Genomic DNA, 18,651 nt, shown 5'->3' with positions numbered 1-18,651 from the left:
ATTTGCATAGCCAATCAATTTTTGCTTGCATCCATAAGGATAAAATAATCTCATATTAGTCGTTCCACAAAAATATCAAAACACATTTTTTATTTCATTCCAATGTCTTTTGGTTGTAGCTAGGTTGCATCTCGTTAATAAGTTACATTAATGTCCTGTGACGTTAAGATATAGTACTTCAAGATCAAGTGTTTCTTCATTTTCTTCTTTTGGTCGGAACATATCCTTCTTCATATCTAATGATCCGGAAAGCATTGGGGTTCTTACTAAATGTAATTCGTTCATATAAAATATTTTTAACAACTTTTTTGTTTAAGTCTTTTGTTGAATAAATATACCTCTTGTTACGTACTTAATTTGAATGTCAAGATAAAATTTAGTTTTTTCAAGATCTTTTATCTAAAATTCTTCTTTCAGAACATTTATGCTCTTTAGGAGATCCAATAATAATGTTTAAATTATCAACATATATAGCAATTATAATGAATTCTGATATAAATTTTCTTATATAAATTCATAGGAAAATATGATATTTTTGAACTCTTTCTCCATTGAATATTCTATAAGACGATTGTATCACATCTGTCTAGATTATTTTAAACGATATAAATATTTTTGCAATCTAAGTGAGTATAATCTTCGAGAATTCTCTTTGGATGATTAAGATATTTTTAGTCTTTCAGAAACTCTCATACGAATATAACGGTTTAATGACTCATATAGATAGATCGTGACTACATCCATCAGGTGCATATTTAGCTTATGATATGCAGATAAGTTAATCACATATCTCAAGGTAATTGTATCAACTACAAGAGAGTAGGTCTTCTCATAGCCTATACCAGGTCTTTGTGAGAAATTTTGTGCTACAAGTTGAGCTTTGTAGCGTACAATTTTATTATTCTCATTTTGTTTTCTTACGAATATCCATTTGTATCCAACAAGTTTTACACATTCAGGTGTACAAACTACATGTCCAAAGACTTCATGTTTTGCAAGTAAATTTAATTTATTTTTTATGGCTTATTTCTATTTTTGCCAATCATTCCTTTTTCGACATTCTTCGACAGTTTTTGGTTCAAGATCCTCATTTTCATGCATAATATTCAGCGCTACATTATATGTAAATATATTGTCAACAATTATTTCTCTCTCTTCAGTTCTATTTTTTCTCCTGTAAAGACACTTTATTCAGATCTCGTCATTTTGACAATTTTCAAGTACCAAATCATATTTTAATGTTTCAATTATATCGAACTTTGGGTAACTACAGGTGTCTCAACTATTTCGTCCTCCTCAACAGGAAGAGTATTTACCTTTTTATCATAATTTGCATTTTACCATTTATCCAACATGGATATTAATTTGAATTGGAGAATTTTCAGTATATAGAATTTGTTATCTTTTTGTATTAGAAAATATGTCATGGCCCAAAATGAACCATGACCGGCGCTCAGGGAAACAGTTTCCTAGCAAGCCTATCAGACTCAAATATAAATTAAATAAGAAAGTTATAAAGATTTTGAATAATTTACAAGTTCTAAATTAAATAGTTATACATTTTTAACAAAAATTAAAATAATTAAGAATGGTTGAATCCTGCCTGTGACATACGGAGCATACAATGTCTAGGAACTCAACAAGAAATAGATACCCATTGCAGATCATAATTTTTGAATAGAAGGGCTCACATATTCAAGTATTTATTTCTGAAAAATATTTTTAGAAAAACAGAATAAGTTTTGCAACTCAATGACTAGACAATACATCTATAATTCACATGAGACCATATAAACATTATTATAAAAATAATTTTAGTTAGAAAATAATAATTTACATGAATGAGTGAATCAACAAGGGAGTTCTCATACAGAAATCAAATTAAATAGTCCACACTTGGGCGGCTCCACCTCTAAGAGTAGCCCTTTCCTCTCGTGTGTTCGTATGGAATAACAGATCCAACGTGTAGCTTACAATTTAGGCTAGCAACGCCCCTGCTAGTTGAGGTCTGAGTCAGATGCATCTAAGTTAACGTCATAACCGCCGTTAACTACGATTTTCTAATATGAGCCTCCCAAACTAATTCAAAACATATAATTTTGAATATAACAAATTCTTCGGTCTTTCAAACATGAGGTATCAAATCAAATCAAATAATACTTTCTCATATAAATCATATTCAATCATATTTTCTCAATCTTAAGGCATTTCAAACATATTTCACAATTTCAAAATAAGTGAATAACAACAAATACTTCAATGCTTCAAAAAAATACATATTCAAATAAAATCAAATATTTTAAAATAATATAAAGCTTCATCAAACATGCATATAGCCTCATAAAAACATATAGTCTCATGTGCATATTAAAATGAACTTAACAAAGATAAATATTTAGTTCTAATAAATCGATTATTCAATCTAATTTAAAATCCTTTGGTAATAATATTTGTAGGTGTAATTATAAGTTTAAACCAACGTATATCAAAATAATTATAGATGCAAAGTCAACCAATTATAAATATAAAGCCTACTCACAACTTGGTTCTAAGGACCGAAGAGACTGAACTCGGAGTGCCAAATTAAATAGCGAGAAAGGTTGGAATAGAATAGAATGAAAGAGCGCAGAATTTGGACCGAGCCAGTGGCAGCAACCTCAATTCTCACTGCAGCAACAACTTTAACAACAACATCACGGATGTAATCTCAACAACAACAGCAACATCGCTACCACTTATAGCCCGTAATAACAACAGCAAAAGCAAATTAATCAAGAAAGACAACACAAAAATAGAGCGAGAGCGTAAGGTAGATAAAAGCGGAACATAAATGGAAAGAGATGTCAAGTACAAGCAGAATGGGTTTTGTTTAGGAAGGTAAAGGAAGAGCAATGGTGGCTCTTGATAGCGAAAATTCCGATGACTCTAACAACAACATTCATGGCCCAAAGACTCCGGCAAACAATGAAAAACCAAAAGAAGAAGCAAAACAGAACAATCCCTTCTTGAGTGACCTCCTCCCCCTGCAACGGAGGCAACCGCAATGAGAATGGAAGAAGTAACAGAAGGTTGGCTCTGTCTCACAGTGTGGTGAAAGGCAGCAGCAACTCAGTGACGAGCTCCAACAGAACTCCCCTTTTTCTCTCCCGTTCGCGGCCCCCTTCTCTGCCCTGTTTGGTGATGACGATGGCCTCAACCGAAACGACGACAGTCTCGATCAACGGCAGTGGCGGTGATGGGACTCCCTCCTTCCTCTTCTCCGTCGTGCACTCTCCTCTTTCTCCATGGAAGTCTTGCGACCTCACTCTCTCATCTCACTCACACATCTCTTCCTTTTTCTCTGCGACAGTGACAGCAGCGTGCAGCCTCACCGGTCTCACCTCCTTCTCCCCCTCTTCTTCCTTTCTTCTCCCTCTCTGTTTTCCCTCGCTCTTTTTCTTTCTTTCATTCTCAGTGGGGTGTGTGTGTGTTAGGAGAGGGTTAGGGTTTAGAAAAGGGGTAAAGGGCAGTTTAGGTATTTTGATAAAATTAGAGGATATATGTAAAATGTTTCAAAAAAACTTGAGATGTTACATTCTACCCCCTTAGAAAAATTTTCGTCCTCGAAAATTCATACAGTATGAAAAATGTTATATGGTTTTAGCCCTTTTACCAAACATGAGAAAGAAGTATAATCAGGTGCAAAAATTACAACATAGGTGTGTGTTAAAATGATGCGGTTGACATTTTCTGACTCTTGTTCCCTTGACAACTCAGATATATATATAACACTCTTCACTTTGTTCGTCAATCCACTCAAAATACACTTTCACCTCACAATCTCCTTGGTTTTGTTATACATATCCATGGTATCAATCGGTCTCATGTCAAACCTTAGAATTACAGCTTTCCAAATTCCAACATCGATAAATTGTGTCCTAAAGAGCTAACGTATTGCTTGCTAAATCTTGGAATCGCACGTTACACTAAAATAAGCTCGAGTTTACTGAATGGGCTACAAAAGTTAGGAAAAAAAGTAAATATCACAGTTGGTGTTCACAAGAACGTGGAAGGATGTATAAGAGTGCAATTAAGCGAGATGTACAAAAAGAATAAAGTGTGCCAGAAAGAAAGTCAATTCACATTTTAAGAAAGAAATCTGAATCAAGAAATTTTGATAGGAATAATATAAGAGAATATGCAGTATCAGGTCGAAACAAGTTCAAGCTTGAATAAAAGAAATACAAAGTGCACAACAGAAGGTAATCAAAGTCAACGACAATTTTTAGAAAGATTTAAGAGAATGTTTCAAGACACAATCAGGTAGGATATCCATCAACAATGGATGCAACTAAGAGAAAATCATTTCACAATCTCAAAGAAAAGATATGAGATGAACATTTCAAACATAAATACTATCACGTCAAACAAATTCAAATTGAAACAAAAGATGCAAAATTTATGAATTAGAGTAGTAGGGGTCAGGGGCAAATGTTTTTCCATCAAGAATCTTAGAGGATACCTAGGTACACAACCAAGCAAGAATATACATAAGCAAAAAGATAAAATCAATAACAGAGAAAGCAAGCAAAACATAAATTAAAATAAGACAACACCTTCTGGAATAGACAACTTAACAGTCATAAAAATAAAAAATAGTAACTATCGTAAAATCAGCATGCTTCTTTTCTCTTTCTATAGAAGCCTTCGGCTAAGTATCCTTGAGATTATTATCATGACTTTGGACCTTAAATAATTATGTCAACATAAAGTGTGATATCTCCTAACTCAAAATAGTAGATAGGTTATGTAAAACATAACAAGAAATGTGATTGATCTCTTTGTTGTCCCTTAAGCCAAGATTTACATATACATTTAGGTATTTAGCTTATTATGGTCATTGTTGGTAAAATATAGTTATATGATTTTCTATAATCATGCATTTAGACTTAATATGAAGTTATAAATAAATTCACGTATAAAATAATGATAATAATAAAACTAAAATTTAAAATACTGGTAATTAATACACTAAAATCAGTTAAAATAACTACTTTTCTTTTGTTTTTAACATGATCCAAGCACACAAGAATTTCAGAAAATTGGTATGGGATTATATTTCTTGTAAAGATAAAACATCAAAAAGAGAAATCACCTTCATAAATAGTTAAGTGAACTTAAAGCCCACGAACTAAGGACAAACTCAAATATATATATTGAATCTAAACATTCGAAAATATATCTCCTAAATCCTTGTCGTATCTTGGAAAATATATCAAAAAAAACTTTTTTTTGGGTATATACAGAGCTTTTCACAAATTTCTAACCCAGAAGTGAGACTAAGAAACACAAAAATAATCGTTACATACAAATCAAGAAACTCAGCAATCCAATCACCAAAGAAATTGATTTGTTTGTTACTTAGAAAATCTTAATGATCTCTATTAATATTAGTCATATAACCAGATTTTGGGTCCAATCATAGTAGAAATCCATTTATCACTCTTCTCTTCATATATATTATCTTGAGTGCCCATGTATACAAATTGTAGGCTTGTAGCTTTCTAGGAAACATTTAGCTCATGTTAGATTTTATTATCTTATTATCATAATATAAGAAAAATCAGTCAAAATTCTAAAATTTTAACGTTTAGTATACTATAATAAAATTGATGTAAAATATCAGTTAGATTATCAAAATCAAGGTCTAAGATCTAGCAAGACAAATTAGGAAGGATGCAATTTCAATGTATTAAAAAGTATAGCAAATTTATTGGCAATAATTAAGTTACAATAGTAGCTAGTGATCTGTGTGAGGTAGTTAATTGAAAGGAGAACATAATCATTAGCAATAATGAAATGCATATCATCTTATGATTGTCACAATATGTTGACCAATAAGATACTCATTTTAACTATAAATTTACAAGCATGAGAAGTAACAATATATTTGACTATTCTTTTTATTATCCTAAACAAGAACAAAAATTTCGCAAATATCAGATAAGAAAAAGGAACACCAAAGGAGATATGAGCCTTTTAAAAATCATGTTGAGAATAGAGAAAACAATGGTTGCTGTAAATTTTCTCATATACGAGTCAGTAGTTATAATATACTAAATATTATTTTATATGACAAAGGATGAAAAATTTTGGTGCCAAAAACTAATATTATTACTATAAGGTAACATAAACTAACACAACAACTTTTTTTTTATAGTTGGGTTCTTTATACCTTTGGTAGAATAAATTCCTTACTTTTAAAACATGAACCAACAATTTTTTTTACGAGGCAAATAAAAAGGTTCATCAGGGAGAATAGTTTGCATCACAAAGCACTACAAATCAATAAAACAAATCTCCCTAAAACCTTTAAGAATACGAACAATAGTTGAGAATAGGAGAATTTCCAAAAAAGCAAAAGTTAAGAAAACTCTCATATCTTAGCGAAAAGCAAAATTCATCTATAATCACCCACCAAAAAGAAAGCATTCACAATCTTTCTTTTAACTTATCAAGCTGAAAATAATTCCGTGACAAAAATGTCATGTTCAACAACAACAAAAAAACCATAATGGAATCAGATCATCAAATTAGAAAAATGCAACCAAACTTTTAGATTAGAAAAGACTTTCGATCCAGCTAACTGATCACACAAATAATTCACTACATTTAAGCAAAGAAAACCACCAATCAAACAAACAACAATAACACGTTATTCATATATTTTATCACATAGTTCTTTTTCTTGAATAACTAAATAATAATTTTTTTTCAAAATTATTGATTTGAAAGAGAGAATTAAAAGCTAATAAAATTGTTATAATTTCAAAGATCATGAACATAAGAAAAATTCCAATATCGCTTATCAAATCAAGAACAAAGCATTTTGATCAGAAACTCAGCAAATACATGCAATTCACAAATCCAAATACAATTCTATAAGAGAATTAGATAATATTCACAGCAAACACCGATCAAATCTTTTAAGTAATGCATGAGATATTAATATCCAGAATCATAAGGAACACATGAAGATGAAGAATATTAAAACATACATTCACAAAAACAAAAAAGATTAGAAGTAGCTATAAGGCAGAACTCGTGAATCGAAACCGAAAATGAAGTCATTGTAAAAACAAGTTCAAGAAAAGCTACTGAATGATGAGTCAAGGTTGGATACAAAAAAAAAGAAAGAAGTGGCAAGAAGCGGCAAAGAACGCATGATCACAATAATCAGAAGACAACAATGACACAGAGGACAAGGATAACATTTCTATAGGCCTCTGATAGTGCCACAATTTATACAAATAGGCACGCTTTAATTTATACAATTATGATCCTACATAAGACACTTGCTCCATATTACACAGATTAAACCTAAGCTCTGATACCACTTTGTCATGGCCTAAAATGAACCATGACTAGTGCTCAGGGAAACAGTTCCCTAGCAAGCCTATCAGACTCAAATATAAATTAAATAAAAAAGTTACAAAGATTTTGAATAATTTACAAGTTTTAAAATAAATAGTTATACATTTTTAATAAAAATTAAAATATTTAAGAATGGTTGAATCTTGTCTGTGACATATGGAGTATACAACGTCTAGGAACTCAACAAGAAACAGATACCCATTGCAGATCATAATTTTTGAATAGAAGGGCTCACATATTCAAGTATTTATTTCTGAAAAATATTTTTAGAAAAACAGAATAAGTTTTGCAACTCAATGACTAGACAATACATCTATAATTCACATGAGACCATATAAACATTATTATAAAAATAATTTTAGTTAGAAAATAATAATTTACATGAATGAGTGAATCAACAAGGGAGTTCTCATACAGCAATCAAATCAAATAGTCCACACTTGGGCGGCTCCACCTCTAAGAGTAGCCCTTTCCTCTCGTGTGTTCGTACGGAATAACAGATCCAACGTGTAGCTTACAATTTAGGCTAGCAACGCCCCTGCTAGTTGAGGTCTGAGTCAGATGCATCTAAGTTAACGTCATAACCGTCGTTAACTACGATTTTTTAATATGAGCCTCCCAAACTAATTCAAAACATATAATTTTGAATATAACAAATTCTTCGGTCTTTCAAACATGAGGTATCAAATCAAATCAAATAATACTTTCTCATATAAATCATATTCAATCATATTTTCTCAATCTTAAGGCATTTCAAACATATTTCACAATTTTAAAATAAGTGAATAACAACAAATACTTCAATGCTTCAAAAAAATACATATTCAAATAAAATCAAATATTTTAAAATAATATAAAGCTTCATCAAACATGCATATAGCCTCATAAAAACATATAGTCTCATGTGCATATTAAAATGAACTTAACAAAGATAAATATTTAGTTCTAATAAATCGATTATTCAATCTAATTTAAAATCCTTTGGTAATAATATTTGTAGGTGTAATTATAAGTTTAAACCAACGTATATCAAAATAATTATAGATGCAAAGTCAACCAATTATAAATATAAAGCCTACTCACAACTTGGTTCTAAGGACCGAAGAGACTGAACTCGGAGTGCCAAATTAAATAGCGAGAAAGGTTGGAATAGAATAGAATGAAAGAGCGCAGAATTTGGACCGAGCCAGTGGCAGCAACCTCAATTTTTACCGCAGCAACAACTCTAACGACAACATCACGGATGTAGTCTCAACAACAACAGCAACATCGCTACCATTTCTAACCCATAACAACAACAGCAAAAGCAAATTAATCAAGAAAGACATCACAAAAATGGAGCGAGAGCGTAAGGTAGATAAAAGCGAAACATAAATGGAAAGAGATGTCAAGTACAAGCAGAATGGTTTTTGTTTACCAAGGTAAAGGAAGAGCAGTGGTAGCTCTTGACGGCAAAAATTTTGGTGACTCTGGTAGCAACATTCATGGCCTAGAGACTCCAGCAAACAATGGAAAACCAAAACCAGAAGCAAAACAGAACAATCCCTTCTCCAGTGACCTCCTCTCCCTGCAATGGAGGCAACCACAATGACAATGGAAGAAGTAACAGAAGGGTGGCTCTGTCTCGCAGTATGGTGGAAGGCAGTAGCAACTCAGTGATGAGCTCCAACAGAGCTCCCCTTTCTCTCTCCCGTTCGCGCCCGCCTTCTCTGCCCTGTTTGGTGACGACGATGGCCTCAACCGGGACGTCGACAGTCTCGATCAACGGCAATGGCATTGGAAGTCTTGCGACCTCACTCTCTCATCTCTCTCACACATCTCTTCCTTTTTCTCTACGACAGTGACGGCGGCGTGCAGCCTCACCGGTCTCACCTCCTTCTCCCCCTCTTCTTCCTTTCTTCTCCCTCTCTGTTTTCCCTCGCTCTTTTTCTTTCTTTCATTCTTAGCGGGGTGTGTGTGTGTTAGGAGAGGGATATGGTTTAGAAAAGGGGTAAATGGTAGTTTAGGTATTTTGATAAAATTAGAGGGTATATGTAAAATGTTTCAAAAAAAACTTGAGATGTTACAAAATACATCAAGCAATTTATTTGCAATTTTCTTCAAATGTATAATCTTTTGCCAATTATTTATTCTCTCCTCCTTATTTTGAAAATATTGTCTCATTAAAGTGACATTTTGTAAATCGAACTTTAAATACATCTTTCGTAGTTTGTATCTATAAATACCTCACAATAGAAAGAGAATCATATCCAACATATATTCTCAATTTTCTTTGTAGACCCATTTTGATGCGATTAGGTGGACCAATTAGAATATATATATTCTCAAATGATATATATTTGGTTGTTGGCCAAAGTCAATTGTAAAGGAGAGAATTTGTGGTAATTTATTAGCCTTAAACGAATAAGTATTGTAACATTTCTCCAAGAAGAAACGGGGAGATTTGTTCTCATAAGTATGAGTCTAGCAATCAGTCAGAGGCATTTAATAAATTATTATGCTAGCCCATTTTGCGTATGAATATGAGCTATTGGATTTCCAATATGTATACCATTGATCATATAATAAGCGTAAAAAATTTGAGAAGTAAATTCATCAACATTATCAAAGTGAATTGTTTTTTTCTATTTTTTGAAAATTGTGCTTTTAATTTTACAACTTGCACAAGGAGTCTCGGAAACGTCAAATTACGAGATGATAATAAACATACATGAGACCACCTTAAAAGATGCATCTATTAAGACCATAAAATATATAAAAATTTACAGGATGGATGAATTGGTACACATATATCACCTTGAATTTGCTCAACGAATTCAGAAAATTCAAATCCAATTTTTGCTACTGATGACCTTTTAATTAGTTTTTCTTGAGAGCATGTAGCATAACATAACTCATCGGATTGAAAAATCTTATTCTTCTTCAATAAATGTCCTTGTGAGGTTTCAATGATTCTTCACATTATTATTATTCGAAGGTGAGCTAATCGGTCATACAAATGATGAATTTATTTGGGCTATAAACTTCTGATTTATTATAATATGTGATTCAATTGTACTAGTATGAGTATAATATATACTAAAAAAAGTATAGATAATTTTTTAATATGACTTTTTTTATTTGAATGATAACTTGTATACAAAAGAAATCATTCTTATCCACATTTACTATTTCAATATGATATCCATTCTTACAGTTATCTTTACAACTCAACAAGTTCTTTTGAGACTTTGTAAATAATAACACATTATCTATAATGAATTTTGTTTGTCTAAAGAATAAAATAACAGTTCTTCACTTGTACTAATAGTGGTAGTAATACTTGCCTCTTCATGTACAAGGTTAGCAAAATAAATTTTGCTTTTGAAAATAGTGTGTACTTACATTATTCGCTAACAAATGTCTTCTTCTTGTACCTTCATTATTTTCTTCACAAAAAAAAAATCTGAAAATGCAATCTAACATATGATCTATTTTTATTTTTTTTTAAATTCATAACTCAATCATTTTGTTAATGCATATATATGTAATGAGTTAAATCATATTCTTACTTGCATAGTTATTTTATTTATTGTACATATATTATAATAGTACAAATTTATCTATTAATTCTTTAAAACTTACATAAAAAGATAAATTTCAAAGTAAATACATTCAAATATAAATAAATAAAAACATATATTACTATATCAAAAACTATTCAACATTTTTATGATTGATTAAATGACTAAATATTTTTTTCATAAGCATTTTTAAAGGAATCATACACATCACAATGAGTTGTGATAAGAACATCTTTTGAAATAAAATTAGCTTTTATCTTTTTCTCATTCCCTTTTAAAAATGACTCATAAAATTTAACCAAGTGATTTGGCGTGTGACAAACACGTGACTAATGATTTTTACTACCATAATGATGATATCTTCTTTCTATATTCTTATTGTGTATATTTTTCTTTCCTTTATTATCCCACTTTTATAGAAATTTTTATTATTGAAGAATTTTTTTCTTTTTTTTTGTCATATTTGTTACTGAAATATTAATCTTTATATTTTTTGGATTACAATGTGTCACACATAGAGCAGAATTATAGGGGTAAATTTCATAACTTTTCATGACCAATCTACAAGAAGACATGTTATTCAGAATATTTTGTATATTTCTTCTCTCGATATTGCTATTACAGGAGCATATTCGAGACATGAAATATTAAAAATATTTTTCTCCAGCATATTTTTATCAGTAACATTTTTCCCACATATTTTAATTGTGAGGTTATTTTGACATTTCATAATTATATTCAACAATGGATTTAATATCCTATAACTGTAAATGTAACTATTCATTTTGGGCATTTGAAAGAATCATTGATTTTTGGTGATAATATTTTTTCTCTAGCCTCTTTCATAATTTTGCTGGATTTTTTATAATAGGATATTCATTTTAAAATCTTTCGTTAAAATGACGACTAAAAAAAATCATTGCCATAATGTGATCCTTTAGCGTTGTATTATTGTTTGCCTTAATGGAATTATCAAGATCCATTGAGTTAAGGTGAATTTCAATATCTACAATTCATGATAAATAATTTTTTTCAAAAATAAATAGTACAAATTTTAGACAAAAAGATTTGACATAACTAAAATTTCTTAAGAATATTTGTGCTATAACATGTTGTGAAATTAAGATGAATGGATAGCGTTAAAACTAAAAAATTATAAGAGAATAAAAAAATTTTGTTATTAATTCTCAATATGTGTCACTCAATATAATATAACACATTCACACTAATATTGCATATACAATATTCTTCTCAAAAAAGTCAAAAAACTACTTGAGCTAAATAACTATATATTTTCTGTGCAACATATTATTTTTAGTGTGTTAAAACCTTCACTTTAGGATCTATATATAAATGAAAATTTTGAATTAAATAATAGTAAATATACCTAACCCACTTATTAATTAATATAAACACATTATAGAAATTCATGTTCCATTAATTAATAATATTTCATATTCCATTATATGACATCGAGAGTACTAATCATTTTATAATAGTTATAAAAGAGTACAAAAATATTTTACACTATGATCATTACCATATAGATCGATATGAATATCAAACTTCAAATAAAAAGCAAGTGAATAATTGAAACCTACAATTGTTGATAAAATTGATAACAAACTTATCCTGCTTTTCAAATTTGTTTCGGTGCATCAATTTTCAGTTTTTCTCAATGCTTATCTAATCTCTTTTTCCCCTTGTTATATGCTCTATTTCAATCTTTTTTTTCCCCTTTTTGTTTGACATATATATTTGCTTTTAAAAAAATTTGAACGATTAGATTGAACCCCACACATCACCAGCTTTTTCTTTCCCCTATAGTACATACATATCAATAAAGTTCAGTTTGAAACATCCTTAGATTTATACAGTCACGACATTAGGCCAACTCCTTTAATTAGTTTCCAAAATAAAATATTGCAATTCAAGGAGCCAGGAATAGCCAAAATAGGATTAATAGAGAAACAGATCCATTTGAGATTCAATGGCTAGCATGCATGTGTTTTCTAAGTAACCAAGTGATCAAATAATAAGATCTTAAACATCATCACTAACTAATAATAACAATAAGAGGAGGCTAGATTAGTCAAAGTTTTGTTAATAAATAAAAGGATGGGCAAATCCACAATTGATGTAACTTTAGTACTGAAACTAGGGGAGCAGTGAGAGAGCAACTTTAGGTCCATGTGGATGATCAAAGTTTGACACTTTGACTTGTGACTGATAAGCCATTATGAATGCTTTCATTATCTTTATGGGGTGGCATGGACTTTTTAGAGAGTAGACAAGATGGGATGCCTTTTCTTTACTTTGAAAAGAAAAATGACATGTGAATTATGAAAGGAACGGACCACATCTTCAAACCATTTTAGAGGGGACTTCTCTGCTTACTTGATCTCGTGGAAGGTTGCATGCAAATGCCATTTGCTTCAATATACAACACATGCTTTACATTTCTCCAACAAAGTTTATTTAGAATGAATTCTACAAAAGCTTACCCAAGTCACTACCCTAGTAAGTTGTAGTTTATCGAAACACACACAAAGCTGATCTTAGAGATGTAAAATACATGTTGAAATTTTCAAATGTAATGATTATTATTGAGTATTTTCTATTTACAATTCTTAACTAATACCTTGGTAAAATCTTTACTAAAATACTTTCACAAGTAATAAGGTACTGTGTTTTGATTCTTAAACTGAGCAAACTTGTAGCTTTGAAAAGCTTTATTTTTCAATGTAATGAAAAGAGTTCAAGTAATCATGTGAACTCTATGCCTTTGCCTATGGGATTATTCTAGCATGTTCATGGAAGATATAGTTTAGCCATCAGAATCAGCACAAGAGAAGAGTAGGACTTCCATTCAAAGTATATATACACATACTTTTTCATTCAAAAATTCTTGGATCCTTCGCTGGACGATTTGTATATCCTGTAAGCAGCAATGCACATTGTGAAGTTACCAATAACGGTAAGTGCCGCTTGAAGTGCCACCAATACCTGCAACTCATTACAGAACTCCTCATTCATTTTGTATGTTCAATCTATTTCAATAAAATTCACATTCCAAATGGAACACGGAGTGAAGGAACATATATGGCTATTATTATGCAGCAAGAAATATTTTGTAGCAATGTAACTGGACTTCTGCATAGAATGAATTTGAGAGCACGAGTGCACAACTCATTAATCCTAAAATTATAATAATTTGAGATAATGAAGTTACCTCGAGGGACTCAGAGTTATAAAAGAAATGCCATGTACATGCACAAAGTGCTCCACCAAGAAGAGGTACCTAGAACCAATCAATCAGAACAAACACACACATACACACAAATAAGAGCTAATTAATAATAAAAGGAAGAAATTAAGGAAGGAAAACTCACCATACCCCAAGAAAGGCCCTTCCAGGCTTGATGACCGGATTTTTCGCCGTATTGCCAGACCAAAGCCATGGCAATAATCCTTCAAACAGAAAAGCAACAATATAATGAAGCAAAATGAAAGCATGAATGATAAAGCAGAGAGTCTGTTAGAGAGAGAGAAGGACCATTCAGCGACGCTGGAGACGTGAACGGCCCACGTGGGCAAAGAGAGGGCGTTGGGGGGTTCATGGAGCTGCAACGGCAGAGAAAACGCGGGTTCTACATAGCTCACAAACTGCAACACACCCACTCCAACACCAACTACACCCACCGATTTCAATATATTGCTTTCACGTTCAGCCTTTCCAATTATCTCACATTTCAAAAGCTTTCTAATTTCACTGCAACTGGATCTTGAGCTCCACGGAACAGGGATTTCCGCTCTACACCAACCTCTTCCTGAGTACAAGCTTGCCACCGTCATCTTTGCAATTTTCCGACTCAACACCACAACGCTATCCGCTGCAATTTTCCAACCACCACTTCGGATAGACTTTTTTTTTTTGTTCATGGTTGGAAATATTTTCCTTTTGAGCCTAAAGATAAGCCCAATTATTAGCGCCCACGGATTTGAACCCTATTTTTATTGGGCCTTTGGAGGTGCATCCTATTGAAGGTAGCCCAACACGATGTCCAAAAACAAGGACAGCCGAAAACAATAGTAAAATTAGTATGGGACGTTAACCAAAAAATAAACTAGTATAGGACATTCAAACTATTGAGGATACCCTGAGGTCCTGACCAAAAAGAAAAATAAAGAATAAAGTGTTTTTGTCTTCAATGTTTGGGGTAAGTTTTAAAATTATCCCTAACATTCCTATTTAAGTCTCTAATGTTTTAAAATCGTCTCAATTTTGTTCTGCTATTAATTCCGTTAACAGATTTCTAACGACAGGATAACATTGAGTTAATTTTAAAACGTTAGAGACTTAAATAGAACAATATAAACGTTAACGACAACTTTAGAATTTATCCCAATTATTAAAAACAAAAACGATAATTTACTCAAAAATAAACTATTTCAGGATTTATAACAAAAAAGAAAAAAGATAAAAGGTATTGACATTAAATGCATAATCTGTTGAACTAATAATATAATCATTGCTAAACCAAGTAAAAGGTCCTCACCCAAATTAAAAACCAAGTGAAAGGTTGGGTATAAAAGTTTTAGATTATGATTCTTAAAAAGGATATTGTCTTACCTAAAGAATAATAAATATTTGTAATAAATAGTTCTTTTCTTTGGGATTACATGTAAATTGCGGCTCATTTTTTTTATATAGAAATAATAATGGTGTAATGCAATAAAATAGATGGATGAACAAAAATTTTACTGCTATAATATTATAAATCGTAATCTGCGTTTTATCATTTTTAATTATTTTTTATTTTTTTATTCATCAAAATAATAAAACGCAACCTCTATTTTATTGTTTTCACGTTTTATTTTTTTTTTTAAACAACAAAACGTAACCTACATTTTATGGGGTGTTAGATTTTTTTTAAGAACGCAAATGCATGTTGTGTTTTTAATTTTTAATGTGTCAAAAACTTTTTTAGAAAGCTGCAAGTTGCGTTTTTAGGAGAAAAAATATTTTAATCAAGAGTGTATTTGTGTATTTGTGGAGATGATGATAATTGTTGCCAATGATGTGAGCGATATTGAAGAAGTCATGCTTGTTATCTGTGTACTCTTATGAGGATGATAATAATTGCCATTATCCATTGTAAAGCTTAAGTATTTGAAGAATTAAAGTTTAAAAATCATATTTGAAAAAATAATAATTTTTTTTATTTTATTTTAGTGAAAAAACCTCCATAAATATCATAGTTGTGAATTTTTTTATAATTACTTGTGTAAAAAAAAAATCGGATTAAGTGAAGTTAAGATTATAGAAGATATTGAGAGATTATACCAAATACACACGAAAGAGGGACACATTTGGTGCACTAGATAACTCTCCTGACAAACGCAAGCTGCGTTTTGTAGCTACTGCAGTTTTTGTTTTCTCTGTCTCATAAAAAACATAACTTATGTTTTGCAGTATGACAGATCCATATTTGTGGATTACACGCCATATATCAATAATACTGTATATCATCATTTTTACTTCCATTTTTAATTATTCTTTATTTTTTTATTCATCAAAATAATAAAACGCAACCTCTATTTTATTGTTTTCACGTTTTATTTTCTTTTTTAAACAACAAAACACAACCTACATTTTGTGGGATGTTAGATTTTTTTTAAGGACGCAAATGCATGTTGTGTTTTTATTTTTTAATGTGTCAAAAACTTTTTTAAAAAGCTGCAAGTTGCGTTTTTGGGAGAAAAAATATTTTAATCAAGAGTGTATTTGTGTATTTATGGAGACGATGATAATTGTTGCCAATGATGTGAGCGATATTGAAGAATATATAAAAAGTCATTTAATTCCATTTTTTCTTTTGTTTTTTAATCTATTATTCACCTGTAGATTAAAAAATCATATATTGTAGCTGAGTATTTTATTCTATTTTCTTGAGAAATTAATTTTATTCTTATTAATCAATAATTAGCCAATAAAATAGTGAATCGATAAAAAAATAAAAACTAATATTAATTGAAAAGTATCAATTAATATAATTAGCAAATTTTTATACTGTATAATTTAATTAGAAATTTTTAGCTATAAAAATGTAATAAAAATTTCAACACGGAGAATTATTAATTCTAAAGAAAATTGAAAAAGCCAATTTATAAATATTTTTATTTTGCAGTTTAGAATATTATTTTAATATTATAAAAAATTTATTACATGATAATTGATCCAAATAAATTAAAAAATTTTTGTATTTATATATTTTATATTTAGAATATTGTATATAAAAAATACTTAATTACTTATTTATTTATGTACTCGTGACGTCTAGTATATTCTATATTTATTACAATTTATCAATACTTTTTCTTTTATATTAGCTTTTGATTTATATTTAATAAAATCCAATGATTTATAAAAATATGACACATCCAATAAATACAATATTGTGCTTATTTTAAATTGCAACAGATAATTATCGCAACAGCTTCACGCAATTAGGAACCAGAACCCACTTTTTTTTTCTCCCTTTTTATTTTATGGTATTGAAATGGGACGTTTTTTTTTCCCCCTTTATTTGGATCATTTTCTTTTTCTTAGAACTTAGAAGTCTCAATTTCCTGTTCATCAATGTACCCAAAAACAAACATAGCAAGTCCAAAATAAACTGTACCCAAAAAGAAAATGAAAAGAATCGAAACAAAAATGTATGGTTGGAGGCTTGGTTTTCAAATCCCACTGGTGGACTTGACCGAAAAAATAAAAAAAATCCCACTGGTGGATAAAAAGAACCAATGTAGTGTAGTGCGTGCGAGTGTGTTGTGTTGCAAAAGAAAAAAACAATGCAAAACTGCAAAGTAGTCTCCAGGACCCGGGATATCATAAGGTTCGTCGGCAATAAACTACCTACCAGTGAAGGGTTTCCTTCGTCCATTCCTAAAGTCAACATAAGAGAAAGAATCAAAATGAGACACGATTATTTAAATCAAAAGGCATATTTGAGTCCAGTCGCACTTGATTCCTCAATTTTGATCTCTACTAAGCAATTTGCACCAACAATTACCTTCTTACATGAAAATTTCCCTCAAACTTTCAAAGCTAAACGTTAAAAATGCTTTGAATGACATTTCTCCGGCTGCTATTGGTGCCTCCTGAAAAATGTGCAGTACATACCCCAAACCATACCTTTCATCTGCTTTACTATCAGCCTCTTACTCTTTCCTCTTGGCCCAAATCATCACAAGAGAAAATCCCATCAAAGACATTATTACAGTCTGCAAGCAAAATTAGCTTACTTATATTGCAATACAATAATGCATATACTTATCGAAAATGGTTGCATCAGTTTTTTCTTTTTCTTTTAATAAAAAGAAAAAGCTCTAGATTTTCTCACAACGAAGCAATAAGCTTGGTTGCTTTGAGTAAGTACTAAATAAAGACATTTAAATAATATGTCATTCATGCAGAACAGCAGAAAGTATAAACAGTTAAACACATACATGCAAAAGAGAAAAAAAGGCAGAGACTACTTAAATAGTTAACTTGCACAAAGAAACTACTCTAATTGGAGTCTAAGAAGGTAGCCAGACTTACAGAAATTGCAGGAGGCACACTGACTAGTTGATCTTCGAAGAATCGATTAGCAAGGGCCAGAGCAAGAAG

At 30.7% G+C, this 18,651-nt stretch overlaps 1 protein-coding gene across 1 annotated transcript in view; it reads right to left on the bottom strand.

Annotated features, from left to right (window-relative positions):
- Nucleotides 1-13,554: 13,554 nt before the first annotated feature.
- The window catches only part of LOC107488185 (probable sodium/metabolite cotransporter BASS5, chloroplastic), a gene marked incomplete at its 5' end in the record, with an annotated part of 6,541 nt that continues 1,444 nt past the window's right edge, over nt 13,555-18,651 (bottom strand). The window contains 5 exons of the mRNA XM_052261632.1: nt 13,555-13,982; nt 14,209-14,277; nt 14,369-14,447; nt 18,205-18,263; nt 18,583-18,651. The exon at nt 18,583-18,651 is cut by the window's right edge and continues 6 nt beyond it. Coding sequence (XP_052117592.1) covers nt 13,875-13,982; nt 14,209-14,277; nt 14,369-14,447; nt 18,205-18,263; nt 18,583-18,651 — 384 coding nt within the window. The remainder of the gene's footprint in view (nt 13,983-14,208; nt 14,278-14,368; nt 14,448-18,204; nt 18,264-18,582) is intronic.

The sequence above is a fragment of the Arachis duranensis genome, chromosome 5, assembly GCF_000817695.3.
Source record: "Arachis duranensis cultivar V14167 chromosome 5, aradu.V14167.gnm2.J7QH, whole genome shotgun sequence".
Lineage (NCBI taxonomy): Eukaryota > Viridiplantae > Streptophyta > Magnoliopsida > Fabales > Fabaceae > Arachis > Arachis duranensis.
Note: the sequence above shows the minus strand (reverse complement) of the source record. Positions and strands in the feature narration are given on the sequence as shown.